Genomic DNA, 20,042 nt, shown 5'->3' on the forward strand with positions numbered 1-20,042 from the left:
TTCATAAATCATGGCTTTTTGCAAAAATTTGCAAAATCAAAATGCACGAGAACATTTCTCATTTTACACTATTCATACTTTTTCCTGGCATTCTGATAAATCTCTTGCTATTACTATACACTTGCAGCAAACGTTAAGTCACTTTTCACAAGATCTACAGCAGTTCTTTGTACAGAATACTTTACCAGTGCATTCAAATCTATGATATTTTTATGCAAGTAATTTTTCGTGCTTGGCCAGTTAAGTTTAATATTGTGTGTTTTCAATTCCATGGAATCAAAAGTATAAACTAATACTACATTATAACAAGCAAAAAAAAAGACTGTGTGCTCTTATTTTCATGCTACATTCACTTAGCAGAAAATGCACAAAATTTCCACTTTTACAGCATTTCATCCACCTGTACAAACTTAATGCATTTAATACTTGGAATGCACTTTGTAAATGTTAGTTGTTTATCAAGCAAGACTCAGGCAAAGGCTCTGGCTGCCAGGAAAGGTTGTTGTTAACATAGGCATGAATACATTTTTTTTAAACGTACTGTTTACCATTGGGAGCAGTCACATTTGATGCATATGTGTGGGTCAGTTGTATCACAAAACATCCTATCATACAAAAAGTTTGTAATAAAGCCTTAAATATAAGGAGATATCACTAATTTTCTCATCACACCATAACTGTAGATGGTTTAGTCTAGAAACAGTTTTATTATAATTACAGTTAACATTTTGTAAATTTAACAATACATAACATTGATTATTATCAGCATACTGATCAACTTTTTTACACTGGTGCGTCTATCCCTTACTCACATTTTAGAACTATTTTGAAGCACTAAAAAGCTAGGTTTTGTTTTTGTTTTTTTGTTTTTTTTTTTTGGGGGGGGTTTCATCTGCAATGGTAAAAAATGCCTTTCACATGTTAGTAAATTGGTCTATAGTGTTTCCACGCCATACTCTGATGACTGCAATCAGTAAGCAATCCTGAAATTGTATGTCATTCCCGGAAATGTGTATCACTATAGGCGTTTTCACATCATCCCGGTAAAAATCCAAGCTCGAGATATTTTTTGCGATCGCAAATTAGCGCGCTATTTCATTCCTATTCACATCAGCCTGAAAAGAATTAGCCCGAAATTTTTTGAGGTAATTTGACAGCTGAGCATGTGCAAACAGTGTCGGGTATACCAGTAGAGCACGCGCTTTCAAAGAAATTACCCGCGTGATCGCCATCACACACGCTAGGTATGATGGGATGCATCGCGCTAATTTCTTGAGGCGATTTCACGTTATCAACAGTGCGCTAGTTTGCAAATTATCCCGCTATTTCGGAAATTTCCCAAGTTGGACTCGAGAAATTTTCTCGATCAGAGCAATAAAATTAGCGCGCTAATTTGTATTCACATTATCAAATGGCGCGCTATTTCGAAACATCGGGCTGATGTGAAAGCGCCTACTTTGTACAGCTAGCACCTCATATTTCCCAGGAATTCAATCCATTACAGCATCTGCCCAATCATAATTCTATTATCCTTCATAATTAATTGTATGCCATATTGCAAAATTCCATAATACATGAAGTGGCCATTCCACGGATCCACCTGTTCCACCTATGTACAGTACACTTCCACCTGCTACCTTGCGCAGATCAAAGAACATGGGGAGGAAGCCCGTTATTTGATTGCTATCATAGTTCACCTTCACCAGAAAGATGATAATCATGTCCTAGTGAGGTCCTATATCACTGCCATCAATTCATCACATGATGGGGAACCCTGGGTAAGAGAAATACATTGCGAGGAAGCAACAGCTAATAACATATATTGTATATCATACACACACAAACACACACAAACACATGCAAACACAAACACAAACATACATACACACACATACACACACACAAACACACACAAACATATGCAAACACAAACACAAACATACAAACATTCATACACACACAAACACACATGTATGCAAACACAAACACAAAGATACATACATACACACACACACACACACACACACACACACACACACACACACACACACATACATACACACACAAGCAATTGCATATTAAAGAATAAAGCATTTACCCTTGTGAATATCCGGTCAATATATCACAGTACAGCAGAGTAACCCTATACCTAAACATTAATCAGCATATAGGTCTACCTTTCATGATGATAATGACATAGCTCCATTATAAATCAGCTTAAAGGTAATATATTTTCATGCTGTCGTTGCTTGCAAAACAACATGATAAAAATCAGCTTGTATTAGTTTGATAAGTATAGCTCAGATACAAGAAAAACATGTTGGGAAATGTCTCTCTCTAATGATACATTTTCAAAGCACCGCTGCACTTGATAAGTGCTTATTTATGACAAGATTCCTTTCTGTGCTTTATGAATATTGTAAATGTATAACTATAAGCAGCCAAAGAGAGAGAAAAATAATCTTATCATTTCAGTCGTTCAAAGATATCTTATTAAGCATATTTGCAAAGTAAAGAAATGAAAATATATGAAAAAAGAACTTTTTGAATTTCATATATAGCGAAACATAATGGCTGTCGCAACACTTATTGGGGGGAGGCATAAAAACTTTAAGGCATTTGTTCTTCCATGTCTTATCCTAATCAGATATTTGGAACTGCTGCAAACTTGGGATATAATTCCTATATGTGTGACAATGCATTTATCTTACTGTGACTCCTTTAACTTTGTTACTTTGACTGAACAAAAATATGCAAGCATGTATAAATACAGCCATTAAAAGAGGAAGTGAATAATTATTTTCAGTTATGCCTAGTAAATCTGCATAATTCTTCTTTTAATCAATATTGTACATGTGAGATTGGCCATCATAATGATGATTGATTAATTTTTCAAAGATTTTGTTAAAGTATTGAATTGTTGGCAATTGGGTGAAAACAAGGAGAATCACAAATAAACGTAGAAATGATGAGAAAGAGATGGGCCAATATGCAACAGACGAGAAGCAATGAAAGCACCACAATGATTCATCTTTATCGGCTTGAAGAGCTCTCAAAAAGAACCAAAAAAAAAAATCCCTGCTGGAAGCTGTCCATGGAAATTGAAATACGCTTTTGAGTGGGACCGATACGCCATCATTCATACATGACTGAATGCTCATGTCAACTCCCCGGCCTCCCTTCAACCAAAGATATGAACACAGCACTTTATTACATTTGAAATGCTTCTCTGATAAGGTATAAAGACTTACATGTCATTCCCATTTGACTTCTCCTCTGTAGCAGTCTTCAAATTAAGTTGGCTGCAAAGAGGAAGAAAAAAAGAAAGAAGAAATGAAAAATCAACAAAAATTGGAAATCAAATATAGCATATTATGTCATCTCATTAGGGTTCACTGGTGCAGTCACAGGGAAATTTTTTTTTGAAATCAGCAATGACTATTTGTATCAGTGTCTTCCACAGGCAAGAACAAACCAACCCCCAATCCAACCTACTTTTCTGTTTGTCAAAGTCTATTAATAAATCCATTCCCTAATTTACACAGAAATGTTTTCTTATCCAAAACAAAACAAAAATGTTTTTTGTAATGAATAGCTTTTCTTCAGTATGACAATTTACGTGGAAAGCCATCAAGCTGATAATCTAATAATCAGTATCATCTTTACAGGAGTCAGAATTTTCAGATTTTGGGGAAGCAAAACATTTCATTTCTTGTAAGTAATGGAGCCTTGGAATGAACACCCCCCCCCCCCCCCCCACCCCAACAACCTTATCATCATCATCCCACAAGCCATGCCAGTATTCTCTACTGAAAAAAAAAATGTAGCAAGGCTTGAATTCTTACCTTTGGGTTTTCTCGGCTTCTAAAGCCTGCAGTTGACGAGATGGCCCATGGAAAACAGTGTTTTTCTTTGCTCCTCCATTTATAACTCTCACATTCTGTAGAAAACGAACAAAAATCAAAACAAGAAAGGTTACATGTAGTTAGCTAACTGGATGGATTTCACAAACTTGAAAATCCTTATCAGAAAACAAACTAAAAGAAAAATCATGGCACAGATATCTTTAAGAAGTTCAAACAGGACATAAGAGTAAGACTTATTCTACAATGTACTCATAAGAACAGTTTGTATGCATACAAGAAACTTATTCATTTCACAAAGTGTTATCCTCTCATACAGATGATAGTAATAAATGAAAACTGTATTGGATGAATGAAATTATCACACTGTCAAAAAGATTCAAGTTTGTGTCTTTTCTTTCATTTCCACAATGGATTGGAGCTACTGGATGAACTGTAAATGTCATGAGAAGGGGATGATATCAGATAATTCCTTATATGACAGAAATCAAATTCTATTTATACTTGCATAGAAGAAAAAAAGTTGTGCAAAAGACAACAAAATTCAAGGCTAGAGTTGTGCTGCATGGACAAAACAGATGAGAGCTCAGCAAAACTTAATGGAATTACAACGTTTCTTGACTCAGACCCGACTGCATACATGTAATAATCCAACACTCACGTAATTCAAACCTGAAACAAAAGAATCATTGCGCACAATAGAATGCATTTTGAAATTTCATGCCTATTAGCTTGTGCAAGAGGTGACTGAGAAAGGATTGGGAAGACTCTTGGTTTTCAGTCAGTAGTAAATCAAAGCGCAAAAGATCACAAGGTATTAGCATGCCACAGGGCACAAAGACTGACTAAACTAAAGTCTGAGAAGACGATGTCTCTCGGTTGGATTTTTTGGCGGCAGGCACCTCATGGAACTCCATCCCCGCCAGCAAAATGACACTCTATCCAAGAATCGTTCAATGATTGCGCAAAAAGACTGGCGAAGAACTAAATCTGTGGGTGTCATATTACAGGTGAACAGATACTGCCCTAGATGCATACTGTGTATTCCTGAAATGGCAGCCCAAAATTTTCCAGCATTCTGAATGGCTTCTTGCTACGTTTAATTTTGTGAAGAACTGATTAAATTTCTCCTCTGTTCTCCTGCTCCTACCCAACAAATTTTATTGCAGTAGCATCATGTCAGCACTCTGTAACAAAAATCACGGCCAGTCAAAAAATCCCTTGGCAAGAAAAAAGGGGGGGGGGGTGGCATGCATTTTGCTCCTCCTAGACATGCACTTTTTGTATCCACACACCATGATTTGATACATGAATAACAAATATTCAGACTGCTGTCTGATGTGCTGGATGCTAAGAATGTTGCAACAGTGGTAAGTGTGAAGGAAATCTCCATGAATATAGTTCATTGATATTTTACTGAAGACAGAAAAATTTACTCTGACTAATATCATCATCAACCTACTCTGAATTTCATATAAATGGAGCTGAATTATACATTTTTTTTTTCTCCCATGAGGACTTCAACCACGTGACTATGAAAGCAATTAAGATAAACTGTAAAACGAGGAGTGTTCACATGCATTCTAATTTCGCAAATTTCACAAGCAAAGATTCATGAAATCAACATGCACGTAATATTCTTCCCTACACTATATGCATTGAATGCCAGTGGCAATTCGTGAACATTTAATGCCGCGAAAAAGGCCGTTGGCTCCAATTCGCGATAATTTTTTTTTTTTTACAGTAGACCATTCTTCAATAATCCTTCAATGACAATACTATTGTCTGCTCATCTATTTTTTTCCTCATTCAATATATCTTTTCCTCATATTCAACTTGTTTTCTTTCAGTGGTTGCCATGGCACATTATTGCATCTATTGCACGTATCCTTTCCATTCTCCTCTATCTATCCTTCTGCCCTCATCTTTCTCTCACCAAATGCATGCTTTGATAGTGTGTCGGCATGGTAACTAGGAAATTTGCATCCTATCTGATCTTAGACACCTGCGTAGTCACTCACACACACACACACACATACAGAAAGACAATACAACATGTCATTTACATACATCAGTGAACATTGTCCTTCAAGAGAGTTTGCATTCTATGAATACGACAAAATCAGAGTCCAGCAGATTAGTGCAGATTTGAGGAAAAATCCGACAAATGTGTTGAGGGCTTTGAATAGACCATGTGACTGTATTATGAATCAGCCAGTTAATCTAATGTGGGTGGTTGATACCTTGGAAAAGGACAATCTGTGCACAGCATCTGCAATGTCTGTGCTCAATGCTCCATGAATTTGCTACAGTTGCTAAGTTTAAAGTAATTCTACATATTTTTATTCCTTATCTTATTTTTCTTATGTGATTCTACAGTTGCTTGAAATGCATGTCTCCATAAAGTTGCCTGAGGAAAAGAAAATTAAGGATTTTATAGTACTTCATCCATCAAGGCACATGGGATTTATCTACATCTGCAATTGTACACATACAAGCAAAAGCAGTCACATTTTGAAATCAATGTCTCTCATGTAGCATGTAAAGATTTCCATCTGAGCTACGTCGTGGTGATGTGACTACAAGTTCATTTCTACAGTAGGTCAGATGATTTACTGATAGTCAAATAGTAAATTTCTCAACTCTCTGCTGATTTCCTACATAGTTTGCTGGTCTGTAGTTATAACTACATGTACTTCACTTATTTCATTCATCACGTCTATTCTTTTTTCTTTTTTCTTTTTTTTTTTGGGGGGGGGGGGGCAAAGTTTATTCCTGGATAACCACACATGCCCCCCTACTTGCTCAATATTTTTGTTGTTTTTTTACAAAAAAGAATGTTTAGTCTGCAGAAGATGGTGATTTTTTTTCAACTATAAATCAGGCATCTCCTGCCCAGCTTGACTACAAGAAGTACAAATACAATGGCAATTCATAAAAACAAGGGAAACGCACACAATTAGGAGAATATAATTGACATTGCACAGTGACATCTTGTCTGCCTCAGTGATGAGACACAGATGCGTGTACCATCAAATTGATTTGACCTTCAAGAAAAATGGCATGTACCCACTGAGCATCCGCCATGAGAGAATGATAATATCTGACCTACATGCTTATGAAAGTTCACATTTTGATATTTCAAAAGCCTCCACCTCCCTCCTCCCTCCCTCCCTCCCCCCCCCCCCCAACTCTGGGGCGAATGTGATATGGCATGTCTACAAACCCTTGACATTTTCTTGACCGTCACACTGAACTGCACATCGCTGTGGCATATGGGATTAATTTACTTGAAACGGATACATTTTTCCATATCATCACTGGCCACTGTTTGCCTACATCTTCCACATACCATCTTATCAGGGGGGCGTTTCATCAACGAGTTCGTCGGAGTTTTCACCGACGAATTTGCTATCAGCCAATCAGACGCAAGGATTTCAGTAGCTTTTAACAGTTGTCAGTGTAAATCCTTGCGTCTGATTGGCTGATAGCAAATTCGTCGGTGAAAACCCCCGACGAACTCGTTGATGAAACGCCCCCCAGGACACTTTTATCTCCTCAACCATTTCAAACTGGTTCAAAAAAAGATACCACAACAAACAGAATCTCACTCTTTATTCCTCTCTGGACCCAGTGCAATCTTTGGAGCCCCTTCGCCGTTCGAGCCCCTTTGTAAGGAGCTACTCAAATTGGATGGACCGGACATGAACTCTGAGAGTCATTAAAAAGACATCAGTGTCTTTATCAGTCCAGTTGATGACGACACGGCAGTGATTTTTTTATATATATCTTTTTAGATTCTGTGTTCCTGATACATGAAGTAGATTTATTGAAGAATCAAAGTGCATTTGAGATACACACTGTACATCACTGCATCACAGACTTTATATACAGGTGTGTACTTGTGTACGAACTGACTGCTGCGTATAGTTACATGTAAGTATAAAGCCTAAAAGGGGATGAGATGTGACCTCCAGAAGATGAAGTGCCGTTGTGCGGCACGAAATAACGTAAGAGACATGAGGCACTAAGTGCCCGGTTCACACTTTACTCCTTTGTTCTCAGTGAAGATTGATCGATTTGCCACAATCTTTCAGTCCATGCAGATGTATTCTAAGGCATTCTATTCAGTCATATTGAACACTTCAGGAGTACAGTGTTCTGACAGAACTTGTCCTTTATCTCCCCTTCTCTTTCTTTGCTTTTAATCCTATTAGAACTCCCGTTGCCAGGGGGGAAACCGAGTACTTCGTTTGTGATTGCCCTTGCCACCACAGATACCTCTTATGGATCTTTGATAGCTGAAGATATTTTCACTTCACAATGCTGTACATTTTAGGCATATATTCAAACACAGGTACTGTACAGGAAATCAACACTAAAAATAGATGTTGTAAACAGCAGCCATCATGTATATTTCCACTGATTTGACAATGAAACCTGGGTTCTGTAATGGGTACTATACTATGCTACATTAAGGATTTGTTCTGTAAGAAATGTCAAAATGTTAAAATCAACAATGGAATGTAGTATAATGCATAACTGCATGCGTCTACAACAACAAATAATTTTGTATTTATAAGTTGCTTGTGATTTTTTTACACTGACCTGTTTTCTGTGATTAGAATGAAAAATTATCATTTACATTTTTCCCATCAGAATTAAATCATTCCTGAATTCAAACCATTCGTAGTGCCATTCTACACATTTGTATAATTTGGCTAGATCTGAATCCATTTGATTCCTTTTTCTCTTGTCTTCAGAATTTAGAGTTAAGTGGTCTATTCTAGGCTTTTTACTTGTCACAGTACCCTGGAATCTGAGCTGAGAGAATTGAGAAAAACACACAATGGACAATTCCCTTATTTAATTGGCCACTTGACTCACTTAAACACAGTAATATCTTGTTAAGTATAAGTCTGTATGTCACAAACAGTGTATGTTACAACTTTTGTTACATCATGTATGTCCATGGAGAGGTACGGTACTACCGGTATTCAATGCTTCTGCACTTATGTTATGGCAACATGATTATCCTTGTTCTCTTCACTTGTGGATGGAAAAACTAGATGCAAAACAAACTGAGCAAAATAAAAACCTTTTGATACGATTACACATGGAGGGTTTCTCTACAGCTCGGAACCATCACCAAAGCAAGCTCCAACAAAGGCAAGAATACCCTACATTTGTGCTAGTGTCCTCTCAGCTTCATTTACAACTCCCATCCCAAACAATAGTCAAACTAATTGCTTCTGACCGGTAGGTGAGTGCCTTTGGCATTGCTCTCTCCTTCCCTCCTTCTTTTCTCTCTTCTTCCCTATTGTCTTTTTTCGCTATCTTCTAGAGGCAACCAAAGTGGGTCCCTTGGTGCGCCAGTGTTGCGCCCAGCTATTCAGCCTCGTGCGGGATTTGTAACCAGCAGCCTGAGGCGGTGCTAAAAATGACATTTGAATATAACTGTATGACGGGAATGGGAGGGGGGGGGGTTGCATAGAAGGAGCCTCTGTCTCTGTGGAGGATGATGTTGGTAGTTACGGAGGAGCAGCGGGAGAGAGAGACATGACAATGGTACAAGTGCAACTTAAGATTTTAAGGACTGAGAGATGTTGGAAGCTGTTGATTATACTCTCACATTGAAAGTCAGTTTGTAATTCACTGCAGCAAAACAGTTGGAATATCGCCAACTAGGATTAGAGTTCATTAAAAAGTCAACCCAACATTTTCACCAATACCACAATGAACCTACAGGATAAATGTGCTCTTGAACATTCAACAATATCGTAGGTGATTAAATTTTAATTTCCTCTGGGCGTGATCAATTTTTCTGATGTCATCAATTTGTTCAAGTTTATGACTGTTTAACCAAGGTTAATGATCATTGTGTAAAAAAAAAACAACCACAATGTATGATACGCTTTCTCATGTGAAGATAAATGACTTCAGTCAAGGATGTGTATCGTTTATTCTGTAAAGCTGACTACAAGTATTTGGATAATGTTATGACTAGATGACATAACCATGATGAGAACAGCCAATATCACTGGTCAATCACAGAATACTCCATCCATCAAGCCACCCTAGTAGTATGTTCTCGGTCACTTTGAACACTCTGACAATCAATAGGATATAACATGGTTTCATGTTTTAACGTTACATCCAGCACATAGGCCTACATGTATTACTATGGCTTCTCGAGTAAAGATAAGAAACCTGTAGTACACATGGCAATTAAATATAATGTAGTCTATAGGTTGCAGCCACTTTACAAATCTGTCGCCTTTCCATTTCTGCAAACAATCACAAATCTACAAAAAGTAGAGTCAAACAACCAGTTTTAGGAGTTATGTAAGAGTTGGAAGTAATTGGGTTTATATGGTGACTATTGGTATCCAGGAACTCTGTTCATGCAAACATGATGGAGCAACACGATGACCAAAAGTGAGTGCCAGTGGGTCTAGTTTTACATAAGCTAAGACAAAGCCATTTCACGGGCAGGAAGAGTGCAGGTGCAGTCTTTGGTAAGCTGCCGACCGTAACCCCCGAGGCGGAACTTAGCATTCATGTAAACGTGTAACCGCCACAGCATCTATTATATGGGTGGCATGGAAAGCATTTGCTAGGTAGGATAGTCGCATAAGGACCTACAAATAAAATAGATAGCAACCGATCACAGAGGATCTCTAAATAAGTCCTCCCCTATTTCTTTACATGCACTGCCGGTCCTATGTTCAAACAAATATATAGCCATGTGCTTGCATAAGATATCTACTTAACACATATACTTCTCAATCCATTAATCAATCTATTTATATATTCAAACAGCTCTTCATATCTTAAAACATATGTTTGTCAATCTGCCTATTTCTTTATTTATTTATTCACGCTCCCTACAATTTTGTAATGACTTACCCTCAGCTCTAAATCAAATGTATGACAGTTACTGGATTTTAGTTTGAGTGCTATGAGGAACTACATGATAATAATTCATCTTTTGAAGCACACACAAACACACACAAATATCAGATTTCCAAGGAAGATTACAATCTGAAACAAACCAGAATAAACTTTTTGGACATCTACCCTTTTTCATCCACTCTACCAGAAGACATGTTTCCTTCTCTGCCCTAGGATACACGTATGTCATGGCATCAACAGCCTTGTGCAAATTGCATAGGGCAATGCAGTGACAAGATACGTGGATACATTTGAAAAGATTACAAATGAATTCCACACACATACACAGCATGTTTAATTTCATGTTTGATAGTCCAAATGAACTCTATATAAACACTAACACAGCATGTTTGTTCTCATGTTTGATGGTCCAAATGAACTCTATAAACACTTGCATGGCATGTTTGTTCTTACATTTGACAGTCTAAATGAAATCTCTAGACACTTACATAGCATGTTTGTTCTTATGTTTGATGGTCTATCTACCACTGTACTATACAATGTGAAAATCATATGATGTGAATATATTCTTTAATGTTTCAATAAGTACTGTTATCAGTTTGCATTTGTAGCATTTAAAAACGACTTGCTTGTGTGAACAAAGCACTGTTTATCCTGTAATGCAACTTTACTCCACCAGATTGAATGGCCGATGCACTCTCCGAGTCATCTCTTGATCCAGCTTGATGGTTGATGTGTTTTCCTAATGCCCAGAAAAGCCATGCTTTCAGTTTTGATGCATCCTACTGCTCTTAAAATTGCTGCTCATGTGATAGTTGATCTGTATTCTATGACAGTTGGAAAGTGATATCAAGGTGACCAACCATCTGCCAAGTTAAGAAATCCTGATAAAACACAGCATCACAGAAAAGAAATAAAAAGAGATCTGGATAACAGTCTTCCCTGCTGATCTTTCATTCTAACCCTCTTTGTCATTTGTAACACCTTGTCATACTTCCCTTCTTCTTTGTGCCTTCGAAAGCAACAAACGTTCCCATTAAGTGAAAGAGTATTTCCCTTTGAATATACATGTAGTTTTAGGTTCTAGCAAGGTTAAGAACTAGGCCTATATAAAACACTGTTACAATGACACACAGAAATTGACAGAAAGAACTACATTGTACATGTAGATGTAGATTGAAAGAGGAATAGGACAAAGACATCTTCCATGAACTGATGTGTTGATGTGAAATAGTAATGGCATGCCCACCTCAGTGCTGTGAATGTTTTATTCAATTGCAAAGGGTAGTTGATTTTTCTATGATAGAAATCATTAATCGCTTTCTACATAATTCTTACAAATGGCAATGAACTCCCATTGACATTGAAAAGGGTTCATAAACTGTCAAACCGCAAAGACGATGAGATCCCAAAGTATGAGAGAGAGAGAGCCACTTGAGGACACAATCCGGCCATCTTGGAGGTGAGCAGTGCTCTTTCTCTTTTTGCATGAGGGGATGTAATTACAGTTCACACATGCCTGAAGCAGTAAACAACTTAACCTTCTCTCTGCCACTATTTCAAAAAGCCACTGACATTGTATGCAAAGAAGCTGCAAGTAGCAACAACAGCATTAATGCTGACTATAATACAGGTGGCAACAGTCACGTTGGAGTATAAATCCGGTCTAGCTCAAACACAATCCTTTAGTTGTTTGAGCGCCAAAAGCCACAGCTACTATTTCATTAGATCTCAAAGTTACAATACCCCTGGCAAACTGTGTACAGCTCCATATCATAAGCTGCACATTGAAAAACTCTCACTGAATGCTCAGAGAGTTGCAGTACCAGAGTCATTTCAGGTAAGTTATAAAATCAAATTTAAAATGCACATCGTCTCAATACATTTAATATCCCAGTCATACCTGTCACCATCAAGAGCTAACATGCCAAACTGTCCTTGAGAAAAAAAGCCTCATATTAGTAACTTAGGTAGAAGTATAATGATAAATGAGAGCGTAAACAAATAACCTTGTCAGCAAATGTTCCACTGTAATGAGAAGATAGTCTTGCCACACATCAATCTCTTCTTGTCATCAGTGAGAAAAAAAGATACATGCATTCTGAAAATGGGTCCAAACATTCTTAGCTTGTGACTTTCTGTAACAGCAGACCTATCACACATGGCTATTAAATATTGAGGTAGGAGAAATATATAAAGTGAGAAAGATGACAGTGTGTGTTCTGGACCACTCCTACAATGTTATCCCTCTTATTGTTAAGTCACTGTTGTAGAATGACAGATGCTTGTCACACTACCCTCACTTTTGAAACCTCCTTGTGAACATCTTTAAAAGTACATCACTCTTTTTTTTATTCCTAAACAACAGATATGCATCAGTCCCCGTCCGGCGAACACCCAACTAGCACTCTGTTTTAAAAGAATTTCTTTCAATCGCATCACCAGAACCAAGTCATAATTGCCTGCCGTTCCCACTCAGTGATAGCATTGTACTACTGTTTGCATTAAACATCCCAAAGTCCTGCTACACCATGTGTACTACATGTACTATCATGATAATTCAAAAAGGTCAGATCCATCTTTGTGGCAAATACGGCTTGAATGTGGCCAACTCTTGTTACTGCATTCACTAAAGAGAAACTTATCTTCCACAGATGAATATTGCTTTTCATCAAACTGGTGACAGCCACTTGATGTGACTTTTTACCAATACCATGAACCCAAAAATATAACTTTATACAGCTGTAGGTCATTTGGAATAGTGTCCAGCAATGTACCCATCACATGTAATGTTACTCCTTACTTCACTGAAAAAAAAAAGCAAATCAGAATCAAACAGTGCTATTCCTTGAATATGCATTAAGGTGTGAAACTTCTCTGCTTTTGAACACTTTAGACTGAGATTTGTTTTATGTCTCAAGCACAGTCAAATGGCATGGGAAAGGAAAGTTACAAAATGTATGCTGCTGCAGAGCAAATGCACAAAACTCAATGGCTAAATCATTCCCGGGGGATGACAAACCAGGCAAATGTCAACCCGTGAGCAAAAGTCAATGTGTTTTCTATCACAAGAGAAGTAGGCAAACTCCGTTTATCTCATCCAACGTAGATAACAACATCATCGCTCAGTGCAGCTCCCTTGAATTGTCCTCGTTCACTTCCTTTGGCGGTCCCTCGTTATTGGGTTTCACATCCCCATGCACAGGTTGCAGAGCAGGAGCACCATTACATTGTACATCAAGAAGACCTATTCCAACAAAATATTTCTTCCCCCCCCCCCCCCCCCCGGGCATTTGAGCAATGACCCTATGCTTTCAAATAAGCCAGTACCCAACTACTTTACTTGCCAGACAGCCAGATTTAGTTGCCTTGCACGAGTGGACAAGTGGGTACACGTATGTAGCATCCCCTCCCGTAAAACATATAGTTTATACTGATGCAAGCAAAATGTCATTACAACAGCCTACCACACCCAATATTTCAATCTCCAAGATACTTTCTTGCATTCCTTAAGAAATAGTTCAGCTCAAATCACTAATATACACTTGTACATATACTGGTGATGATTGATTTTCTCTCAAGTTAGATCCCTCTGTGTCTATGTATTTATATATTCTTTTTAATCTTACTCTGTTCAAAGATGGCACTCAAACTGTGCCCTTTTACTTCTTATCTTTAAAAGGCTACTTGCAGGTTTACTAAATGATTTCATCTATCCACTAAGTGTGATCAATCACTGCATTAATTAGTTTGCAAGTGGCATTACATCAGTGAAGATCGGAGTGTGAGTGTACTGTATCATGTCACTACTTCACGTCTAGACCTTTATAGCAGAAATCTAAGACATAACAAGGTTTGAGGCTTCTTGTTCCTAATTCAAAATTATGACAGGTGGTATCAGGCACATCACACTCTTAACAAAAATGCCCGAAATGTCAAAGATGACTACTGTGCCCATTCAATATAAATAAATGACACTGGGCATAAAGATATAAAAATGATAGTATCAAAACAATAATCTGCTCTGTACACATATTATCTGATTTAAAAAAAAGAAGAAGAAGAAGAAGAAAAGAAAACAAAAATGACCTGCACTAAACATATTCTTGCAATACAAATATACATGATTACACACTAAGCAAACTTTGTTCAATTGCATATAAAAGTACCATTTAGTAGTGGCATTTCATACATGTGACACATGGTTAGAAATATCCTACATCAGTATAAGCAAACCATTCTGAAATGTATTTAATCACTTCCAAAAAGAAAACATGGACACCCCATGGGAACATTTAGCTGGAGAAGCAACACTGATTAAAACGAGGTAGCACATGTATCCCTCTTCTACAGGAATATTGTTTCTGAGCTCCATGAAGAAAATAAAAGATAAAAGATATGATAACTAAAGGGGAGTATATCGGACGGAATAGTATTGGCCTGTAAAGAGAATGCACAGAGCTTCGGAGAGAAATTTGAACAGAAATCATAGAGCAGAGTGACAGATGGCTACCATGGATTGGAGACGGCGTATGGGGAATACTGGGGAAGAGACAGTCCAACCTTGGGTAGTGTGGAGATGCATTAGCAGGAAGGGTAAGTCCATAAAGAAAGAGGTATCATTCTTTTGCTACATCTAAATTTCATTCTCCGCTTTTGCTTTCCTCCCAGACCATGACAATTTCCTCAGCATTTCTCTGAGAATTCCTCAACTGGTCATGTCTTCTCAAGCATGGATAAATATTTTGTTTGTTGGCGGACATTTACAGTAGGCTGTAGTCCACTGGGGACAGCATGAGAGGCAGCACAAGAGACTTTGCTTCAAAAATAGTTCTAAAATGTGAGTTAGGGATAAAAACAACCAATGTCCAACTTCTAATTAGTCTAATTGTTAGATATACAAAATGTGAACAATAATTATGATACAACTGTTTCTTGAATAAACCATCTACAGTTATGGTTTAATGAGAAAAATACATGTATCTCCTAATAGTTTAGGCTTTATTGCAAATTTTTTATATAGTAGGTTGTTTTGTGCTACAACTGACCTACACAGTGTATGCATCAAAAGTGATAACTCGAACATATTTAAGATCACTTCTACCAATGATAAACAGTACCTTTAATTCTAACAGATGTCTACAGAGAATGTTTCACCTGAAAGACAGAGCAGTTTAGATGGAAATCCAAGAAAAATTACTCTACAAAATTTTATGAATTGCATTTAGGGAATGAACTTCTGTTGTCTTAAAAGATGAACTGATTAAAGAAAACAATCTCTACATACAGTACATGAGCCATACTAAGCAGGCTAATTTGAAAGATTAAATGAGCTGAAAATTTAAAGATGTGTCATAGAGGTAATGTTATATGAACCACTATGGTACAAGTAAAATGATGCATTATGACAGATATGCCGCAACCACAAGAACATGACAACTCTGTGGAAATTTTATGTGTGATGCTGTACAAGATAATTTACCAGAATTTGGCTTGGCATAATTTTTCTCCCTCTTCATTCAAAATTTTACTGATATTTTATTATTGTTTCAAATTTGCTGAATTTGATTGTTTCCATGCAGATGTGTCCCTTTAACCCTTCTTCTGCTACAGCAAAATTTGTAGTTTCATGTACATGTAGGCCTTTTATGGAATATCTCTAACACATTTATAAACTTACAATACACAAGTAGCTTCAGGGCCAAACTACAAATACAAGAATGCGGTTCTATTGATTCTAATTCTGTACAGGTGCTCAGCCTGTTTGGAAGGGTATTCAAATTCCTAACCAAAAGAAAATCTTGGACCTGGCCCTATATCATACAAGGCTGTTAGCAACCACAGCCAAGACTTGTAACAAGACCAAACTTTTTTTTCCCCAACAGATATACACAATTCATCTTGCACACAGAAGTTGTTCAATAGAGTGAAAAGACTATTGATCCGGTTGCCCACGAGATGGAGAATGCTGGGTCTGTTTGATCAATGCTTCTACACGTACAGGTACATAGACGCCGCAAATTGATTTTGTTCTGCACATGTAACCTTTACACAATGTCACATTGTTTGTCCGTAGACAACGCTTTATCTGGCCAGATACAATTTACAGGAATATCTTCATGTGGTTGTAGGGAAGACTAGTCCTCTTTTGGTATCAAATGGATTACACTGTATGCACAGCATCAGTGAGAGAATAGCTGTCAAATTCTATCCATGTCTTTTTACATTGAACGCAATACGTCAGTAATGCCCTGTGAGGTGGAAATTTTAACACGGCGTGCTTCAATTCACCTGGATCAACACATTTTAAATTTTATGCTTCTATTAATGAAAGAAGAATGTTAGGATGTTACAATGTTATCATACTTGTAATATGAATGGAAGGTTGAGGACAGATCTATTCCTTTTCTGGGCAATCAGAAAATACAAGTATCATAGGTACTGTATATACCACCATGCAGTTTCCTGCTGTTTTGAATGTAGATAATTTCTACAGGGAAATAAGTTAACTTCATCCTGCTCAGCTGGACTTGAATGATATCATCTTTAATGAACACTGTCAGTTGATTCCAGTGGCATGAACTTTGAATAAGAACACAGATAGCTGTTACTCAAGATATAACTTAACAGTCTGGTAAATGTTCCATTTTCCTCAGTGAGATTCACCAGCAAGGAAACTTACATGGGGTTAAAAGTCACATTTTCATTCTCATCAATTTTAGTTCATCTAATATGGAACCTTGCTTTGCAATGCATGATCAAGCTGCCTTCGCTCTATCATAGCCACGTATGGGAATATACTGTAAAACATGATATATTCGCGGCATGAAATTTTCGCGAATTGGAGCTGACAGCCTTTTTCGCGGCATGAAATTTTCGCGAATTGCCACTGGCGTTCAATGTATGTAGTGTAGACAAAAACTTTCGCGTGCATTTTAATTTCGCGAATTTTGGCGCTCGCGAAATTCGCGAAATTAAAATGCACGCGAAAATTTCTCGTTTTACAGTACACAGGCAACAGAGATGGAATTTTGAGACTGGAGTCCTGAATGGGTTAATAAATTAAGTTCGCAACAAAGATGATGAAAAAGGTGTTTATAGGGATGCCCTCTGCAGAGTCAAAGGGGCCTCAAAGGTCTCTCTCTTCTCTCAGCACCCTGTAAAACCATAACATCATCTGTGCATCTGTGGTTTGGGATTTTGGTTGTCATGTTGCCTCCACCTCCACCCTGCTCCCATCCCATGCTTCCCTCCCCCCCCCCCCCACCCCCCCCCCCCCCCCCCATCAACTACACATCTTGAGGAGCATATCTTCTGACAGCTAGCACAATCTGCTGATACAGTATGATAATATACACACTCAACTTGTTGCGGAGAGACATTCAATACGTGTACAAGTATGGATGAGTATTCATGTGCCATGTCCTGACAGGTGACTTGCATGATTGTACAATGTCCTAATAAACACAAGGCACATCCATAAGTAAGAAGAATCATTAGTTTCTGCATCACATTAACCTGTTGAGGATGGACTGATTTTGCTACAAAACACATTTCCCATAGACACATGCCTTGGTATACATTGTACTTGGGACTCGTCCTCAAAGGGTTAAGAAATCAACTTCTCCAAAACTATCCCTGTTGGGGTGTGTGTGAATGGGCCTTGTGTCATGTGAAAGGAAATATCTTGACATTATTGAATACACCTTGAAGATCATTCAACTCATCCACACAACCACATCAAGATCATCCAAGTCTTAAATGGCATCCAAGAAATGGAGCCATGAATGCATCTTTTCAAAGATGTCTTCTGACTCTCCAATTATGACGGTACAAGTCTAAAGCTAAATTAGTCAGTTCACAATTTTGACAAATCAGAAAAGAGAAAATGTACTTACCAAACTACTTTCACAGTTGGGATCATTTCCAACAGATGGTCCCCTCTTACACCACCACCCACAGTCTTGACAATATGCTGTAAAAACAAGGATGGGTAGAAACGCCAATGTGACCCATGCCTCCCATAGTTCTACAACTCCTCTCGAGCTCCAGAGCACAACAATTAGAATCCATACATAGGCAAATATTGACCATACTGTTGTTACAATGAACACGCCAAATTCCTTGATGCGTTTGATGTCCGGTGAGGGGACGCTGACCACACACACCGCCGTGATAATCATCAGGTTGAACGCCCCGCTGCCGATGATCGTGAAAGTTCCGAGGCTGTCCTTCCTGTCGGGCGTGTCCGTGATGGTGAGCAGCGTTTCCACGGTGCTGAGGAGGATCTCCGGCGCACTGCTTCCCAGCGCCATGAGCGTGAGGTTGGCCACCGTTTCGTTCCACACAAGCACCTCCTTCTTGACTTGTACTTTCCTCTCGGGGTCATACTTGATGATTGTCTTCTGTTTGCTGGTGATCACCTCTATACTGCACATGAAGATGTCACTGATGATGGCGATCCCTATGAAGATGTAAAACATGGCAATGAAGTAGAGGATGCCCCGCAACCATGCCGGCCACAGGTTCTCGGCCGGCAGCAGGATCCAGCTTTCGCACGGCGTGCTGTTGACGGGGACCAGCTCCACAATGTAGCCATTGCTGTAGTTGTTGTAGTACCGCTCATACTCCGTCATTGTGCTAGATGGCTGTCCTGGACATTGGTCAAGATCCTCCTCGGGTAAACATGGCCAGCTACAGGCAAGAGATTAATCTAGAGGAAAAGTCAGAGAAAAATAAGAGTTAGCTCTCTTTTTTCTTTTTCTTTTTTGTAATCAATGACTTATTTGTGGTCTAAAGCACCGGATGTCACTGACTGTACTCAGTGACTATTTGCCTCTTGTGAAACCACTCAGAACTTCCACTGAATATGTAACACTACAAGCAGACAATGAAGAATAGTATGATTCAGAAATTCATGTTTTCTGCATGATTAATTACACTATTAATATATACAATGTATGTGTGTTTGCGCAGGGACCCCACTGAGAAACATGTATCAGACAATGCTTTTCACACAATGAGTTTCATTGTGCTGTACGGAGAATGACACAAGCTGTTGATCATGTAAACTATAGGGAAAGCACCCAAAGTTTTCTACATGTTTTGGATCATACATTTTGTATGTGCATTTAAACTGGTAGAGGAAATAGGACTTCCCTTGAAACAATAGTACCTCCATGATAAAGATAGTACTATTACCCGTAAAACCATACACATGTCAATGACAGGACAAAGTATTCTTCCTTTTTCTACCTGAAAGAG

The 20,042-nt window shown here is 38.1% G+C and overlaps 1 protein-coding gene across 1 annotated transcript in view; it reads right to left on the minus strand.

Annotated features, from left to right (window-relative positions):
- LOC139715476 (sodium/calcium exchanger 2-like) overlaps window positions 1–19,414 on the minus strand; it is an 87,040-nt gene extending 67,626 nt beyond the window's left edge. The window contains exons 1-3 of the mRNA XM_071627048.1: window positions 18,677–19,414; window positions 3,846–3,940; window positions 3,252–3,302 (exon numbers count right to left, since the gene is read on the minus strand). Coding sequence (XP_071483149.1) covers window positions 3,252–3,302; window positions 3,846–3,940; window positions 18,677–19,414 — 884 coding nt within the window. The remainder of the gene's footprint in view (window positions 1–3,251; window positions 3,303–3,845; window positions 3,941–18,676) is intronic.
- Between the last annotated feature and the right edge of the window lie 628 nt (window positions 19,415–20,042).

The sequence above is a fragment of the Diadema antillarum genome, unplaced genomic scaffold, assembly GCF_040938485.1.
Source record: "Diadema antillarum isolate AM-2024a unplaced genomic scaffold, OU_Dant_1.0 scf00000049, whole genome shotgun sequence".
NCBI classification, from domain to species: domain Eukaryota; kingdom Metazoa; phylum Echinodermata; class Echinoidea; order Diadematoida; family Diadematidae; genus Diadema; species Diadema antillarum.